The sequence below is a fragment of the Mya arenaria genome, chromosome 12 (assembly GCF_026914265.1).
Source record: "Mya arenaria isolate MELC-2E11 chromosome 12, ASM2691426v1".
Lineage (NCBI taxonomy): Eukaryota > Metazoa > Mollusca > Bivalvia > Myida > Myidae > Mya > Mya arenaria.
Window position 1 is genome coordinate 56,891,118 of NC_069133.1, and position 18,072 is coordinate 56,909,189.

The window sequence follows — 18,072 nt, forward strand, 5'->3', positions numbered from 1 at the left end:
ATCTTCAAATATTTCCTCTTAACGAACTTAGCAAAGTATTTAAGAGAGCTGTTTGTAATATATATATTACCATATTTTTAACAACAATATTTTTACTGACTTTGGTTACAGACCTTGTGATTGAACTATTAACCAATTAGCATCTATTTACAATGCATTTTGTGTATTTGTTATGAAAATATTCAGTGACGCTTAAATATTGTCTCAAAATTATATTTTAAGAAATACAAAAAGTTTATGTGATCAAGTTTAAAAACAAATACAATAACACATACATGTAAATATAGTAATACAATTGTTTAACAACATATATATTTTCTTAGTAAGGTTACATTAAATATTAACTGTACAGGAAAGCTGTATCACAGTCAATAAATGTATTAATAAGAAAAACAACACCAGTTTAAAAATTTACTGTTCATAACACTTAATTTTTAAAAAAATTTTGAAGGTAGCTCCTCAGCACAATTGCAGATTTCTTGTTGAAGTGTCTCTTCTGAATTTAGTTATAACCTTTTTCGACAGATTCGTCACTTGTTGTGCTTGTAAACCGTTTTTAGTCACCATCTTGTAACCAATGACTCATGTAATCAGTCGGTTATTCTCAACAGATTGCTTGAATAAAATTGATATTCAATAACGTGCATGAGTAAGCTCCCCTACAGTGAAAAGATAAGCCGAAAGAGAAGTTAAAAAAAATTCGGCCGCAATTTTGTTACGTCTTCTGCGGAGTACGAAAATTATAGGGGTGGTATGAAACATACTGGAAATTAACGGGGGTGTATGGATTATACACGTCGTGCACGTGACCGCTCTAGGCCAATCGGATAGCGACATTCATGTAGGAGCTGAGATATTTCTTTAGACCTTGCGGTCATGGATATACCGTGAAAGTGGAAGCACTTATTTCCTACGGGGTCTTTTGTTTCTGCTAAAGAAACAGCACGCTGAAGAGACAGTGGTGGGATACAAGGAAGTCCGGGTGCGATACCCTTGCTCTTTTTCGAAGATACCCCTTTGTTCTTTTACTTGCTCGGTTTAAAGCACCGATACAAGGGGTACAATATTTCTGGGTTAAACCAATACTGAGTACACCACGTTTCCAAGCACTACCCTTTAAATGCCGAGCGCTAGGCAAGGGAGCTACTTGTACCAATTTCTAACGTCTTTTGGTATGACGCGGCCAGGGATCGAACCCACGACCTCCCGCTCCGTAGGCCGACGCTTAACCACTATTTAGTTTTTCTTTTGCAAATGACATATATATGTTGTCTAGTATAAGTAATGGCCTACATATATTTGAACTCATAATTTGGTATTATTAAAAAACTTCATATATTTGCATTCATAACGTTGAACTATAATTAGGAATAATATACGTATATTTGAAGTCACTTTGTTGTACATGTAGTAGAATCAGTACTAGTACTGCTATTAACATGCAGGATTCAGTACTTGTACCAATAAAAACCAAAAATAACCTGCATACATTTGTAGTTGGGATTACGTACAAGTACAGGCAATAAACTACATATTTGTAGTTATGTTATAGCACTAGTACCGGCAATAACCTACATATCTTTGTTGTTATATTCTTGTACTAAATCCGGCAATAACATTTATACATGTGTAGCCATGTTTAAGTACTAGTACCAGTAATAACCTACCCACATTTGAACTTATATTCTAGTAGAAGTACCGTAAATACCCTTCCTATTTTTGTAGTTATATACTAGTACTAGTACAAGCAATACCCTACATATCTTTGTAGTTGTATTCTACAACTAGTACCAGCAAAAAACCTACATATATTTATAATCATCTTTTAGAATAAGTTCCGGTTATAACCTGCATGATTTTGTAGTCAGAATTAATACTTATGTGAAACAAACAAAGACAATAGTGTTACGACCTTCTTGTGCTTAGTATACTCAGGAGTTACATGGCGCAAAACATCTGCGGCGTAAGTTAGAAAGAAAGTGGCAATCATCTAAACTGACTGTTGCCACGAAATATACCGAAATCAATGTGCAAAAGTAAATAATATGCTGGTAGAGGCTAAAGCGAACCATTATTTGGATAAGGTAGCAACTTGTGGTCGAGATCAAATACAATTGTTTAAAATCATAAAAACTGAACTGTCCAACTGAGACATCTTTACCTACAAACATAAAAACTGATAAATTGCCACAAGAGTTTAGTGACTTTTTTGTTAAGAAAAAAGAAACCATTAGAGATGAGATAAAATCAAAATTAGTTCTAAACCTCAGTCGAATCAGAAACAGAACAATTGAGTGTTGAAAATAGTCTGACTCACTTTGAAACAGCAGCAGAAGAAGATGTTAGAAATAAATAAATAAATAAATCTTCAAATAAATCATGTGAACTGGTTCCGATACCAACATGGCTATTAAAATTGTGCCTCGATGAACTTTTACCATTTCTTTCGAACATTATCAACATTTCGCTCAGCACAGGAAACGTACCATCAGAGTTTAAAAGGTCTTATGTTCGACCTCGATTGAAAAATTAAACACTGTATTAAAATATTAAAAAAATATATAGACCTGTTTCAAATCTATCATTTGTATCAAAAACACTAGAAAAAGTAGTGAGTTCTCGCATTGATGAAGAAAATCAACTTCAAGAAAAACATCAGTCAGCCTATCGTAAATTCCATTCGACAGAAAAAGCACTTATCAAAGTCCAAAACGATGTTTTCAAATCTCTTGACCATGGCATTGCAACCATCTTAGTAAAGCTAGATCTATCATTAGCTTTTGACACAATCGATCACAAAATTTTGTTACAAAGACTTGAAAATGTGTTCGGAATCGCTGTAAAAACACTGGAATGGATAAAAAACATCATACATTCAAGATAGAAAATAGACAGTATACATCGATGGTGTGCTGTCAAACCCGGTCATACACAGTTTTAGTGTTCCACAGGGGTCCGTATTAGGGCCGAAATTTTATACAATGTACACTAAACCTCTTGGTGCCGTTTGCGAAGAGCATGGGCTGCAATACCAACTCTACGCCAATGACTCACAGCTGTATCTATCTTTCAAATCATTAGACGACATTTCTAAGAAAAAAAAACATTACAACGCATTCAATCGTGCCTTCGAGACATAATATCATGGATAAATTTAAACATGCTCAAACTTAACACTGATAAAACAGAAGTCATCATGTTCTCATCTCCTAATAACTCCAAACACATTGAAGATCTATCGGTAACCGTCGGTGACTCAAAAATTAAACAGTCTGTTAACGTAAGAAATTTAGGTGCCATCTTTGATTCAAACATGAACATGGAAGATCACGTTAATTCGGTATGCAGATCATGTTATTTACATTGTAGACAAAATATCATAACAACATGTGACTTCATTTGTTATCTCGCGCCTAGATTACTGCAATGCACTACTGTATGGAGTACCTCAAACATTAATCAACAAACTGCAGATCGTTCAAAATACAGCTGCCTGCATTATCACCAGAACCTTCAGGTACGATCATATCACACCTGTACTTAAACAGCTACATTGGCTTCCAGTAAAAAACAGAATTCAGTTTAAAATTTTAACGCATACCTACAAAGCTTTAAACGGAAATCACCAGAATATTTGGAAGTTATGTTATGTGTTTACAAACCACGAAGGAATCTGCGATCTCAAAATAAAGAACTTACTTAAGTGAAAACTAAAAGTAAAACTGTAACCTACGGCAACCGACGATTTGAATATGCAGCTCCGAAACTGTGGAACGACCTATTATCCGGTATGAGAGACTCAAGTTCATTGTGCTCTTTCAAACGTGCACTTAAAACACACTATTTCAAGCAAGCATATTTTTACCAGGAATAATCTTTGACCATTACGTGATTTTAAACATAATTTTACAACTTGTTTCAATTCTACCATGATCTTTTAGTACAGTTACATATTCTGTGTAAACTGTTTAAGACTATTGATTTAATATATAAATCCAATTTAGATGTCGGGTGTAAATTATATTACACCAAACTCGCTATGTCGACGTCTATGTCTATCTGCAGACGGAGGAATACAATTCAGAGCACCTTAAGTTGGATAATCATTAGTAACCTACACATATTTGCAATCATAGTTTAGTTCTAATACCTTTTAAAACCTGCGTATATTTGTAGTCATATCTTAGTTCAAGTTCCTGTTTTAACCTGAATATATTTGTAGTTATACTTTAAAACAAGTTTTAGTGTATGTGATTCTATTTTATTGCTAGTGCCAGTAATCACTTAAATTTATTTGAAGTCTTTTTATTACTTTTATCTGTAATATTCTTCATATTTATTGACGTAATATGCTTGTTCTAGTTTTAGTGATAACATACACTAATTTGTTATGGTAACTTGAATTAGTATCAGAAATAGCCTTCATATATTTGTAGCCATACTTTAGTGCTATCAACACTTATAACCTATGTTTGTAGTCATATTTCAGTTATATTATAAATAATAACTAAAGCTAAAGACATAGGACATATAATCACAAACAAGAAGCATGGAAGAACAGCACAAAACTCCACCAGCAGCACGGAGTATACATACTTTATATAATAAAAAAAACTAAGTATTATTATCAAGGATTGTTAGGTACCGCCTTGGAACGGTCAGTAAAATGTTAATTTACCGGGTATTTAAACCAATTTAAGTGCACAAACCTCACTCTTATCCCAACAATCCTAAATAAAGAAAAAACGCAAAAGGTAAACCCCGACTAAAGTTCATGTTGAATAAATGTTCCAGTTTAGTTTAAACCCTTTTAAACCCGTATTACATGAATTCCTTCCTTTGTTTAAGGTCCCATAAAAACCCGTTGTCCAATAATGTACCTGTTTAGTTAGTTTAAACACCCAGTTACTTCGCGATCCATGAATGCGCCGGTTTAGATTTGACCCCTCCCCACCCCCTGAATATTCGTGTTCGATGAAATTGCCCGTTTGGTTTAAACTGCCTAGTGAAGGTTTGTTCCATGAATTCGTTAGTTTAGTTGAAGACCAAGTAAAATCTGTTTTTCATTAATGCGACAGTTTATTTTAACACACAGTTAATTCGTTTACAATTTATGCTTCAGTTAAATCCCATGTAAACTCCTGTTCCATGAATGCGCCAGTTTAGTTTAAATCGCGCGTTAACTCGCGTGTCTTGAAAACTTATGTTTATGCTCCCAGCAAACCTGTGTTCCATGAATGCGCCAGTTGAGAGAGAGAAAGAGTTATTTGGGGTTTGTTAAATTAATCACATGACATGCTAAAACGTACACGATTTGTCAAGAGTAGGAATGAACATCATCCCTTGTACCAGAACACTTAGAAGATTGAACTGGTTTACTTCTGATATAAATAAATCATTGAAATAGTATTATTGTTCAGTTGTCAATAAACTAAAAAAAAATTAGCAATACAATGTTGGCAGTTCCGGCTCGATCGGATGATATCTCCGCCCCAATGCAAACCAATATCACAAACCACATGTCCGAAGTAATTTTCACAAACCCTTAACTACTTAACTGTGACATCACTATCATCCACTACGACAGATCGCATGAGAAAAACAAACGTAGACGGATTTGTGTAATCAACAGTGACAGTTATTGAGTGCCCATAAAGTTATTAGTGTTTTTTTAAATAAAACTCACAATTGCTTGTCCAACACTAAACCATTCATTTGTTTAAAATGGCGGACATTTACTTTCGTTTTGATCAATGCATAAGTGGCGTCGCAGTCGCGTAAATAATTTACATGCATACGTCATTCATATTTTGTATCGTATATCTATACTTGGTACTATTGTATCTAGTTGCTTACGTGTTTGTGGGTTCTATGAAATTAAACGTCAACAAAGATTGCTATTTTTATTAAGAAATAGTTTGAAGGAGTTAGATGATCACGTTGCTTGGAATTCTTCCACAAGCAACTCGAAGAGAAACAACAACACGGATCAACCGACAAATATTCCCTATGTATGCTTCTATAAATAAGCATGTTTTACAAACACACAATGTAATTGTAGCGCTATGGTAACAAATATAAAGGAGATTCTGATAATTTTTATCAATATTATTCAACAATTTTGACCCACATAAAACAGATTTTTATTTAACAAAACTTTTGCTATCATAACTTATGGGTATATGTAGCAATCAATCAAGTACAATGAAACCTAATAAAAATATGCTTGTATAACTTGAATAATTCAAAGTATAATCGGAGTCCTTTATCTGAACTGTTTTAACAACATATCATGCAATAGTTGCAGGTTCATTCTCAGAATATTTACACTTCAACAAACTGCCTTTCGACAATAGCGAATATTTCCCGAATATCGAAACATCTTTCGATATGTTCGGATTGCGAATCATCCCAGATTAATTGACATGTAAATTGCTGATTGTGTTATTGTTTGAATTCTGCCAGCATGCCGCGAACACTTAAAATAACCTGTTGTAAAGTGTTAATTAATGATAGATTAATTATTTGTTGTTATAAGCGTTTCAAGTTTACGTTTATAAAATAACAGAAGTTATATTATTTTTTCCCGCGTTATTGTGACGTTATTTGATATATACTGTTTCCGGTTACAGTCGGGGTTTTAATTTACAGCATGGGTGAGAAAGAATTACCGTAAGGTTTTCTTAAATGAAATGAAGCATTTTTTAAACAATTCTGAACAGAAATAATAAACTATTGGTGTGAATTTAAGTAATGAATTGCGTGATTGATGTCATAATTGGTGATATGAACGCAATCATATCTTAATGAAATGGTCTATAATATATAGCTAGTATAAGTCGGCAATATGTATAGCATACTACAAAAAGTTAAGCATGCACTATTGTTAAACGTGTATCAATTATATTTAGTACATAAAAACTCCCTACAATATGAAACATTGTACACGTTCATGTGAAACATGACACACCCAAAATGTAAAATAGAAAATAAAACATGTGAAATGTTGAACAGAAAATGTTTCATATTGTAGGGAGTTATTATGTGTTCCAAAGGACATAAATAATGGGAAATGTTGAATAAAAAATTAATATTCAATAGAAAATTACACAAGTGAAATGTTGAATATACAATGTTGCATAGGAAGTGTTAAATAGAAATTAAAACGTTGGGAATATACGATGCTTCTTTAGAGGCTAGTTGCCAATTCAAGTTTACTGTATCCATGGTTTTCGTTTTCCTGAATTTCCGCTTCAGATAGGGGGGACTCATGGTGTATCTCAATGGCGCGAATGTCGTTCAGGCTCTTGTGGCCATCATTATCACTGCTTTCATGGTCTTCCTTTGTCTGAGTTTCGGTTTCAGAAAGGGGGGAATCATTCTGGTGCATCTCAATATCGCGAATGTCGTTCAGGCTCTTGTGGTTATCATTATCACTGCTTTCATGGTCTTCCTTTGTCTGAGTTTCCGTTTCAGAAAGGGGGGAATCATTCTGGTGTATCTCAGTGGCGCGAATGTCATTCAGGTTGTTAGGGTCATCAATATCGCTGTTTTCCTGGCCCTCCTTTGCCTGAATGTCCACTAAAGGTAAAGTCGATTTATACTGGCCGGAAACGTCAGTCAGGCACCGGTTTTCATCATCAGCTCGCTCCCCTCTCCGTCTAAAGGGAAGGGATGTGTACAAGATTCATAAGTATTGATCAAAACGTTGTCTGGCTTATTGCTCAAAATAATATTTTATTCGCTGGCACAATTTGAGTTTAAATCAGCCGATTTACCGGATTAAAATCAATAACACCTGACTGCTGATAAACAATATAACGTCGAATTTGGCAAAAACTTCCATTGAATATTACAGACTATATAACTTTTTACACTAGCATGTTAAGTCTTTAAAGTCACCAAGAAGTACGTGCTACATAATTAACTCGTATTTAATCACTCTAGGATGTGGCTTAAATAAATATAAATAAATTCCATTTTGATTAAAATTGCATCGCATCCCAACATGTGAATTTCTATTACGTACACACAGACGATGACGACGATGACGATGATGACGATGATGAGCACAAGAGCGGCTCCAACACCGCCGCCTATATAAGCATCTTTTTCGCTGGTCGATGCGTGTGTCTTAGTTTCGATTGGTGGTGAGGTTGACGGAGTTTTTGTAGTTGTTTTGGTAACTGTAATAACGTAATAAACGCATTTTATTTTCAAACCAGGAAGTGAATAGACATTCGCTGATACTGACCGTGAATAAAAAACAACAACTAGAATAGGGAGTGTCCTAACGGTCCCCATAAGTCACAGGTCATTTCGCATAAACGGCCACTTAAGCAAAACCCCTCAATAAGGTCCTTTAAAAGAGGTTCCTACCCTATTTAGTAGCCACATGACAACACTGATGAATTTATGTTAGCTATGACCATCCATTAGGAGGAGGGGCAGTTTACGCAAACAAACACGATAAGGAATTGGGGACAGTACCATACAAACCCAAAGCCCATTAGGGGGGTTGAACCTTACGCATATAAACCCGATAACGCATCGGAATATCCGATAACCCATCTGATAATCCCTGAGGTGAATGGGGACCAGGGAAAGGGAAGATAGACCATGCGCATACAGCACCGATAACTCATGCAAAATCCGATAACCCTTCAAATGAGGATACGCATACACACAATCATCAATTGAGGAGGTGATGGCAAACGCTTATAAATAGGACCCGAAAACCGTAAAACCCGGAAACCCATTAGAAACTTGGTAGGCATACGCAAACAAACCCTATTACCCATAACGGGAAAAGGAGAATACACATACAAACAAAATAGACAGTGATGAGAATGGGAACCACCTGATGACAAGTTGGGGGAGGGGACCATACGATTACAAACACTATAACCCCTTAGGGGAGGATAGCATTCGCATACAAACCCGAAAAGTAATTAGGAAGAGAGGGACCAAACGTGTACAAACCCGATGAGCTATTAGGAGGAGGGGACCATACGCATACAAAATCCATAAGTGTTTAGGAGGAGGGGAACCATACGCACACACACCCGATAAGCTTGTAGATGGAGGTGGACCGTAAGCATACACACCTGATAAGCTATAAGATGGATAGGACAGTACGCATACTAACCCGAAAAGCAATTAGGAAGATAGGGACCATATATAACATGCATGCTAAGCCTTATTGGACTAGTGATGTAAAATGCGCGCATATGATACAAAAAGATGAACGAAAAAAATGGTGTTCTGCAGGAAAACCCAGAGAGCGTGATAATCCACTATATGTCAGTTACAAATCGGCAAAACGAGCATTCATCAACACCCAAAAGGCTGCTATATACAATTGCAATGAAAAGTTTTATAATGACTTAAACGAGGCTGCGAAGTGCGACATGCGTCTATTTTGGTATTTAGTAAAGACGAAACGTACTTCTAGATCGAATCCAATAAATGAGCTAGCTATAAATGGTATCTCATTGAGGCACCCATACCAAATATCAAATGCTTTTCGTGACTACTACTCACAAACTTTCAAACCTAAGAGTGCACCACATTTTGACAACGAATTTCTGAACAAATTAGATTCTGATGTTAATGCATTCATACAATCGAATGACTATGAGTTCGACCCAAATTTAACAGAAAACGTACAGATCGAAGAGTTAAATAATGCTATTAGAAAAATGAAGATGAGAAAAGCCCCCGGATATGACAAAGTAACGCTGGAGCACATAAAATACGGCGGTAAAACTCTGCGGGCATATATTGCACGACTATTCACGCTAATGATCAAATGTGCTTACGTTCCGGAAGAATGCAAACTTGGTATCATTATCCCAGTTCACAAAGTGGGAAAACCAAGGTCCTCCCCAAGTAGCTACAGACCTATTTCTTTATTGCCGGTGCTATACAAGCTATTTGAAAATTTCATCCATAGCCGTTTGAATACATGGTGTGCTGACAGTGGCATCGACTTCCCTAATAAACAGCAAAATGCATACCAAAAGCATATCGGGCCCGTAACAACATCGTTCAACGTACAAGAAGCAGTTGCGAATAGACTGGAGCTCGGATCAAGTGTTTCCTGTGCCCTACTGGACACCAAGGGTGCTTTTGATTCCGTTCGGCACAGTGCCATAATTATGAAAATGAAATCACTTGGTCTAAAAGGCAATTTCCTGAGGCTGATGGTTAATATATATTCATCTCTTAAAGGATGTGTTCTTGCAAATGGAGTCCTATCCGAAACCTTTCCTGTTCTTCAAAGTGTACAGCAAGGCGGAATATTATCAACATGGAGTTACCTCCTCTTCATTGATGAAATACTGAACATCCTTGAAAATAATGGCCATGGTTTATCACTGCATGATATCCCCTATGGGAACCCCACTCTCGCCGATGATCTAACTCTACTTTGCCCGAACAAAATGTCTCTTGAAAATCAAGTCGCTGTTGTCCTTGAATACGCCAACAAATGGGGCTATGAATTTAATTGCAGTAAATGCCAACTCGTTATATTCTAGAAAAACATTCCTCGTGAAACAACAGTACCATTTGGGCAGCAAACACTGGTCAGCGTACACTCTGCTAAACACCTCGGTGTGAACTTGAGGTATAATTTAAGTTGCAGTGAAACTATTTACAATCGTCTACGAAAAGGATACTCCTCCCTTTTCAGTGTACTATCAATTGAAAAACCCGAGGGCGATGTTAACCCTTTGACAATAGCCTCTCTCGTGACAAAAGTAAGCATACCCACAGCACTGTACGGCGCAGAATTATGGTTCAACGTTTTCGCTACATCAATGCTGCGATTAGAAAGATTCAAGTGCCTAGCAGCTAAACGAATTCAACATTTACCGACATCGACACGCACGGATATGGCCCTAAGCATCCTAGGCTGGTACACAATGGAATACGACATCCATAAACGTAAACTCATGTTCCTGCAAAAACGTTGTACTATGCCCACCTCATTGCTAACTCGTCAAATATTCAACTATAGACTGAACCTATACATAGCAAAGGGATTTCAACATCAGATAGGCTACATTCCGGACATAATTTCACTTTTGCAAAAATACGAACTGATTGGGTCTTTGAATGTGTACCTTAAAACATCAATATTCCCAAGTAAAAGTAAGTGGAAACAAATAGTCAATCGAACATTATCACAAAACTCAGTGGCGAAGAAGAACCAACTCTGACGAGGATTTCCGAAGATTCCAAAGCGTCCATGAGTCTATTGCCCCATCCATTCTTTGGTTGAATGCACAGTCACGCACGGAAATCATTCACGCCATAAGTGCAACCAAGGCCTTAGTTTACAGACAATTTCAACCCGAAATACACGTGTAAACTCTGCAAAACTGAAACAAGTGATATTATAATGCATACCATTATCATCTGCTCAAAAACTGGCAGCCTCAGAAAAACTTTTCTACACGAAACTAAAACATTATGCGGTCAGCACATATATACGTTGCTCGTAAATTCGGATAATGAATATCTAATGTGCTCACTCTTCCAGCCAAACTTCATCACTGCTTTCAGTCTCCCGGAGAAAACTTTTAAGATGTTTCTTAAAAAAGCATGCAAATTTGTTCACGACACTATCAATCTGTACAATAAAAATAATAGTGTGTAAGTGTGATAAAATATTGCTTGCATTTTGTTGCATACGTACCCTAACATACACACCTTAAACCTGCCACTAAATGCTTATTTTTCGTTTTCGATAAGCTCTTAGTTATATGACGGGTAAATATACAGTATGCATGCGTGTACATATTGAATGCAAAATTTGAAAGATTGGTTCAATCATTATAACCAATCATTTGTAAATAATCATACAATTATATAATATGTATAAGTAATGTACTTTTTGAACATGTATTATTTATATTATTAACTACATTGTATGCCTTGTCACTTATATCATATGTTAAATCACTGAAAAGTGGAATAAAAGAGAATATATATAAGCATACATACCCGATGAGCTATAAGATGGAGGGGGACAGTACGCATACGAACCCGAAGAACTCTTAAATGGAGGCTTACCATAAAAATACAAATCCGAAAAGCTGTTAGATGGAGGGGGGGGGGCATACGACCATACATACCCGATTATCTATGAGGAGGAGGAGGAGGACCATACGAATACAAACCCAACAACCTATTACGAGGAAATGGGGGGGGAATACACATACAAACTCGAAAAGTTAGATTGATGGGTACCATACGCATACACACCCGAATTACTATTAGGAGAAGGTGGACCATACGCATTCAAACCCATTAAACTATAAGATTGAGGGGAACCATACGCATACAAACCCAATAAGCTATTATATGGTCGGGGACCATACGCATACAGACCCGATAAGCTCTTAGATGGGGAAGGACCATACTCATACAACCAATTAAGCTATTTCATGGATGGGGACCATACGCATAAAACTCCCAATAAGGTATTAGAAGGAGGGGGACCATACGCAAACAAACCCAATAAGGTCTAAGATGGAGGGGGACCATACGCATAAAACTCCCAATAAGCTATTAGATGGAGGGGGACCATACGCATACAAACCCAATAAGGTCTAAGATGGAGGGGGACCATACGCATACAAACCCAATAAGGTATTAGATGGAGGGGGACCATACGCATACAAACCCAATAAGGTATTAGATGGAGGGGGACCATACGCATACAAACCCAATAAGCTATTAGATGAAGGTGGACCATACGCATACAAACCCAATAAGCTATTAGATGAAGGGGGACCATACACATACAAACCCAATAAGGTCTAATATGGAGGGAGACAATGCGCATACAAACCCATAAGCTATCAGATGGAGGGGGACCATAAACATACAAACAAAATAAGCTATAAGGAGGACGGGGACAATACCCATACAAATCCAATCAGCTATTAGATGGAGGGGGACCATAAACATACAAACCAAATTAGCTATTAGATGGAGGGGGGCCATACGCATACAAACCCAATAAGGTCTAAGATGGAGGGGGACAATGCGCATACAAACCCATAAGTTATCAGATGGAGGGGGACCATAAACATACAAACAAAATAAGCTATAAGGAGGACGGGGACAATACCCATACAAATCCAATCAGCTATTAGATGGAGGGGGACCATAAACATACAAACCAAATTAGCTATTAGGAGGACGGGGACAATACCCATACAAACCCAATAAGCTATTAAATGGAGGGGGACCATACATATACAAACCAAATTAGCTATAAGGAGGACGGGGACAATACTCATACACACCCAATAAGCTATTAGGTGGAGGGGACCATACGCATACAAATCCAATAAGGTTTTAGATGGAGGGGGACCATAAACATACAAATACAATAAGCTATTAGATGAAAGGGACCATACGCATACAAATCCAATAAGGCCACAACAAATTGATCATTTGTTCGTCGGATTTGCTGCACCTAAAATTTGAAAAACGAAAAAATTTAAAAAAAACTCTTTTTTTTGCGCCCGCACTTACTATTTGGCCGCGCATATTATTTTTTTGTTTACTTCTGAATTTCCTCTATTTTCTGAAATTCTTTCACTAAGAATTCAATCCTTCAACGTCGACTTCGCCTTTTTTGAAGGTATTTCCATGCTTTACATTCTTCGCGAGCAAAATTTCCTCGTGTCAGGACAAAATCAGGTGCGGGTAACCGCAAAACAGCCGATATTTGTTGACAGTCTTTTTTGTCGGGAATATTTTGCAGGACGCACCGTTGTTATTTATTTCCGGTATTAATTTTCGGGTTACTTTCGGGTTTTCGTAATGTAAAATACACGTTTTAAATGAAAATCAGTGTCAAAGTCAATGGATTACAGTCTTAAGTAAACAACAACAGTTTCACAGAGTCGAAAGCAATAATTATTTATGTGTGTTTTAAGTAATTCATTGTTTTGTACTCAAAATTTTGTGTTAAATAATAACTAAATCGAATTTTGAGTGCAAAACTTATATAAAAATACACGGACACACGACTTACAACAATTGAACATGTTTTCGTGAGTTGTTTTTTAAATTTTCTAAAATGCATTTCTCAGTTTTCATATAATCATTATCGTTATAAACAGATAAAAATAGTAGGACTTGTAAATGTTTTAGAACCAGCCTGTACATTATATTTATGAACCAGTCAATCCACGGTAACCACGCCCCCTCCCCCCAGGTCCTTGGGTATACCAGGGATAGTCGGGGAAATGGGCCAAGTTTTTACCTTCCAGGTGGCCCCACAGTGCCGGGTGAATGCAGTCGATTTACCCGGGGTTGGCTGGACCGAAAGTCAAAGTCCCCGCTATTCCCCGGACCTTGGGGCGTGGTTACAATTGACTAGTGCATTACATACACATGGACAGTATAATAAAAAAACATCAGTAAAACCAGAAAATAAAACCTTTTATAAGTAAAGTGACTGTTTTAATTTTCTCAATTCTTCGTTTTTATCCACTTGTTTTCTTTGATCAATTTGTATAAAATGGCCTGTAATTAAAGTGGCCTGTTTCTTATGGGCATTGAAGCTATGGAGGCCGACATGATATTCTTTTTTAAGGCACGGACCTATAAACCATAGGTTCGGGGTAAAGGAGGGTTCTTTAAAGGGAAATATCTTTATTCCACCACCTGCTCTAATATAATGACTGGTGCCACATTTGCAGATTTGTTTGATACTGCTTCATTTATGTTTTCCCGCGATTTAATCCACAGTGTCTTTTTTAGATATGTTCTCTGTGTTATTTACATTTTCGATCTTCTGCAATGTCAAAGTCACTACAATTTAATCATGTGCTTCAAGAGGTTCAAACTTAGACCTGATTCAAATCATGAATTACTCTTACAAGTCTAAAATTTTTTTTTTGTAATAGTAAGTTACGGAATGAATACAATAGTTTTCTTTTTGGTCTTCAAATAAATGTATGTTACTATGGAATGTTGTCTTTACAATAAATCCACGTTTAAATTGAAGTTAATAGTAAAGCACTGGACCTTATTGCCATTTGTTAAATATTGAGACAGATTTGCATGTGATACAATCAAAACCTTTTCATTAATACTTGAACCTATGTTTGCAATTCATAAGCATTTCTTGACATACACTGTATGATAAATTTGGTAACTTTTTTTTTTTTTTAATTTTTCGCCTTGCGCTCGCCTCTGATTTGCCTTAAATTTAGGAAAAAATATTTTTATTTTTATTTCGCTCGCTCGCTTCTCCTTTTTTTTGGCAAAATCCGTAGAACAAATGATCAATTTGTTGTGGCCTAAGTTATTATATGGAGTGGAACCATAAACATTCAAACCCAATTAGCTATATGGAGGACGGGAACAATACCCATACAAACCCAATAAGCTATTAGATGGAGGGGGACCATAAACATACAAACCCAATTAGCTATAAAAAGGACGTGGACAATACCCATACAAACCCAATAAGCTATTAGATGGAGGGGGACCATAAACATACAAACCCAATAAGCTATTAGATGGAGAGGGACCATAAACATACAAATCCAATAAGCTATTGAATGGAGGGGACAATACCCATACAAACCCAATAAGCTATTATATGGAGGTGGACCATAAACATACAAATCCAAAAAGCTATTAGATGGAGAGGGACCATAAACATACAAACCCAATAAGCTATTGAATGGAGGGGGACAATACCCATACAAACCCAATAGGCTATTAGATGGAGGTGGACCATAAACATACAAATCCAATAAGCTATTAGATGGAGGGGGACAATATCCATACAAATCCAATATGCTATAAGATGGAGGGGGACAATACCCATACAAACCCAATAAGCTATTAGATGGAGGTGGACCATAAACATACAAATCCAATAAGCTATTAGATGGAGGGGGACACTATCCATACAAATCCAATAAGCTATAAGATGGAGGGGGACCATACCCATACAAACCCAATAAGCTTTTAGATGGAGGTGGACCATAAACATACAAATCCAATAAGCTATTCGATGGAGGGGGGACAATACCCATACAAATTCAATAAGCTATTAGATGGAGGGGGACAATACCCATACAAACCCAATAAGCTATTAGATGGAGGGGGACCATAAACATACAAACCCAATAAGCTATTAGATGGAGGGGGACCATAAACATACAAATCCAATAATCTATTAGGAGGACGGTGACCATACACATAACATCCGATAACCAAGGTTTGCCTATCAGGAAACAAACAGGGTGTGTGCGTGTGCGTGTCCATATCAGCTCACACTTAAACCAAATGAAGTACATATTATTTTATGTTGAATGCAATGAAGAATGTTCTACCTTTGCTAAAATTCTTTAATAATAAACTTTAATGTCATTTGTTTTCAACGCAGTCTTGACAAATGAAAACACTGTTAGTAAGGATTTTTATTTAATAAGATTTTCATATTTATCATAGAACATTCGACAACATTTGTTATTAGATTTATTCCATTTTAGTTGTTTGTTTTTTCCTTCTTGTTTGTACAAAGATGCATGCATTATTTGTCTTCATTAAAAAAAAGTTTTTTCAATAGAGGTATTTGTGTGACTGCAACGCATCTTTTAAGATTGTGTTATCTTTATGTAATAATTTAGAAGCTTATTTGTTCATAATAGTATTTGTACACCACTGCGTATCGGATGTACCCTAAAGTAAGAAGTAGAGAAAGAATGTATAAAAACTACATCGAAACTATAATTTCAAACAAGATTTTTTTTGCCTCTAAAGATGGCTAAATAGGTATTTTACGTCCTGTTTAAGCGGGAATAAGCAACGTAAATTATTTATTTGTTTTGAAAAGCAAAAAGTTACTTCTTTCGAGTGCTACTTCGATGCTGGGGGCTCGACGAAGACATCCTGGTTTGCGGGATCTTAACAAATGCCGGTTGTTACAATAATGCAGATTATTCACCATTTCCTAACATTAACACATCATATTCCATTCCTTAAATGAACTGCCTTCCCGCAAATGCGAACATTTTCCGATGAACTCAACATCTTCGGATATGTTCGGATCGCGACTCATTAATCATTTATACACATGTAAATTAAAAATTTATCTTGTTATTGTTTGTCATGTGTCCGCGAGGCACAAAAACTGATATCAACAATTTGTAAAATGCAAATTAATGATACATTTTTTGTATTGTTGTCATTAGCATTTCAAACGTTTAAAAGTGATTTGAATTGATTAGTTTTCCCCCGTTGTTGTGATGCAATTTGATAAACTGTTTCCGATAACGGTCAGGTCGTGCTTTATAAACCATGGGTCAGAAAGAAATTTTAAAATGAAAGTATTTTTTTTTACAATTCTGGAAAGAAAAAATGAACTAATTTTGTAAATGTAAGCTATTATTTGCGAGGTTGATGTAATTGTCGCAAAAATGTGTTAACGATGGATTCTTTATTCGAACATTCTCTGAGAAAGCACGCAAAAATATGCTACCGATGCTTTTCTTAGGATGATATTGTGGAGGAGTTTCCTTCCCAAGTCATTCAGTAATAACATAACTATTTGTACAATCAAGATTGCAAACGTATTTTGTGGAAACAACTAGGTTGGTATTGTCTATAAATAAAGTTTACCAAGTCGACTCGAACAATGACAAGCCCTTTTCCTTGAGTGGCGACATTCCGGTATTTTCTTAACATAAAGCATTTAGTAATTGCAGAGGAGATTTTCTTTTGATGGACTAGCGAATGTCGTTAACTGGTGCAATGAGGTTCTTTATGTTGTATGACTTTACTACGAACTTTCATTATTTTAGATTTGATGCGCAACGATTTTATTGGTATATTTGAAAGGGGTTACGTTTCTTCGTCTACGACTCATGTCTTTTCTTGATTTAAGTTTACCGTATCAATTTTTTCAATATGCGTTTAAAAGATTTATTTTAAAACTAAACCAGAACTATTCGATATTTGATGTCTGGCGTGGTATCGCTTGTGTCGCCATTTTTGGCTTTAAAATTGGTGTCTTTAACCAGGATA

The 18,072-nt window shown here is 36.2% G+C and overlaps 1 protein-coding gene across 1 annotated transcript in view; it reads right to left on the minus strand.

The window, feature by feature from the left end:
• Window positions 1-5,890: 5,890 nt before the first annotated feature.
• Window positions 5,891-18,072, minus strand: part of LOC128211864 (uncharacterized) — a 35,218-nt gene continuing 23,036 nt past the window's right edge. Inside the window, exons 15-16 of the mRNA XM_052916972.1 lie at window positions 8,030-8,186; window positions 5,891-7,661 (exon numbers count right to left, since the gene is read on the minus strand). Of these exons, the coding sequence (XP_052772932.1) occupies window positions 7,190-7,661; window positions 8,030-8,186 (629 nt within the window). The 3' untranslated portion in view covers window positions 5,891-7,189. The remainder of the gene's footprint in view (window positions 7,662-8,029; window positions 8,187-18,072) is intronic.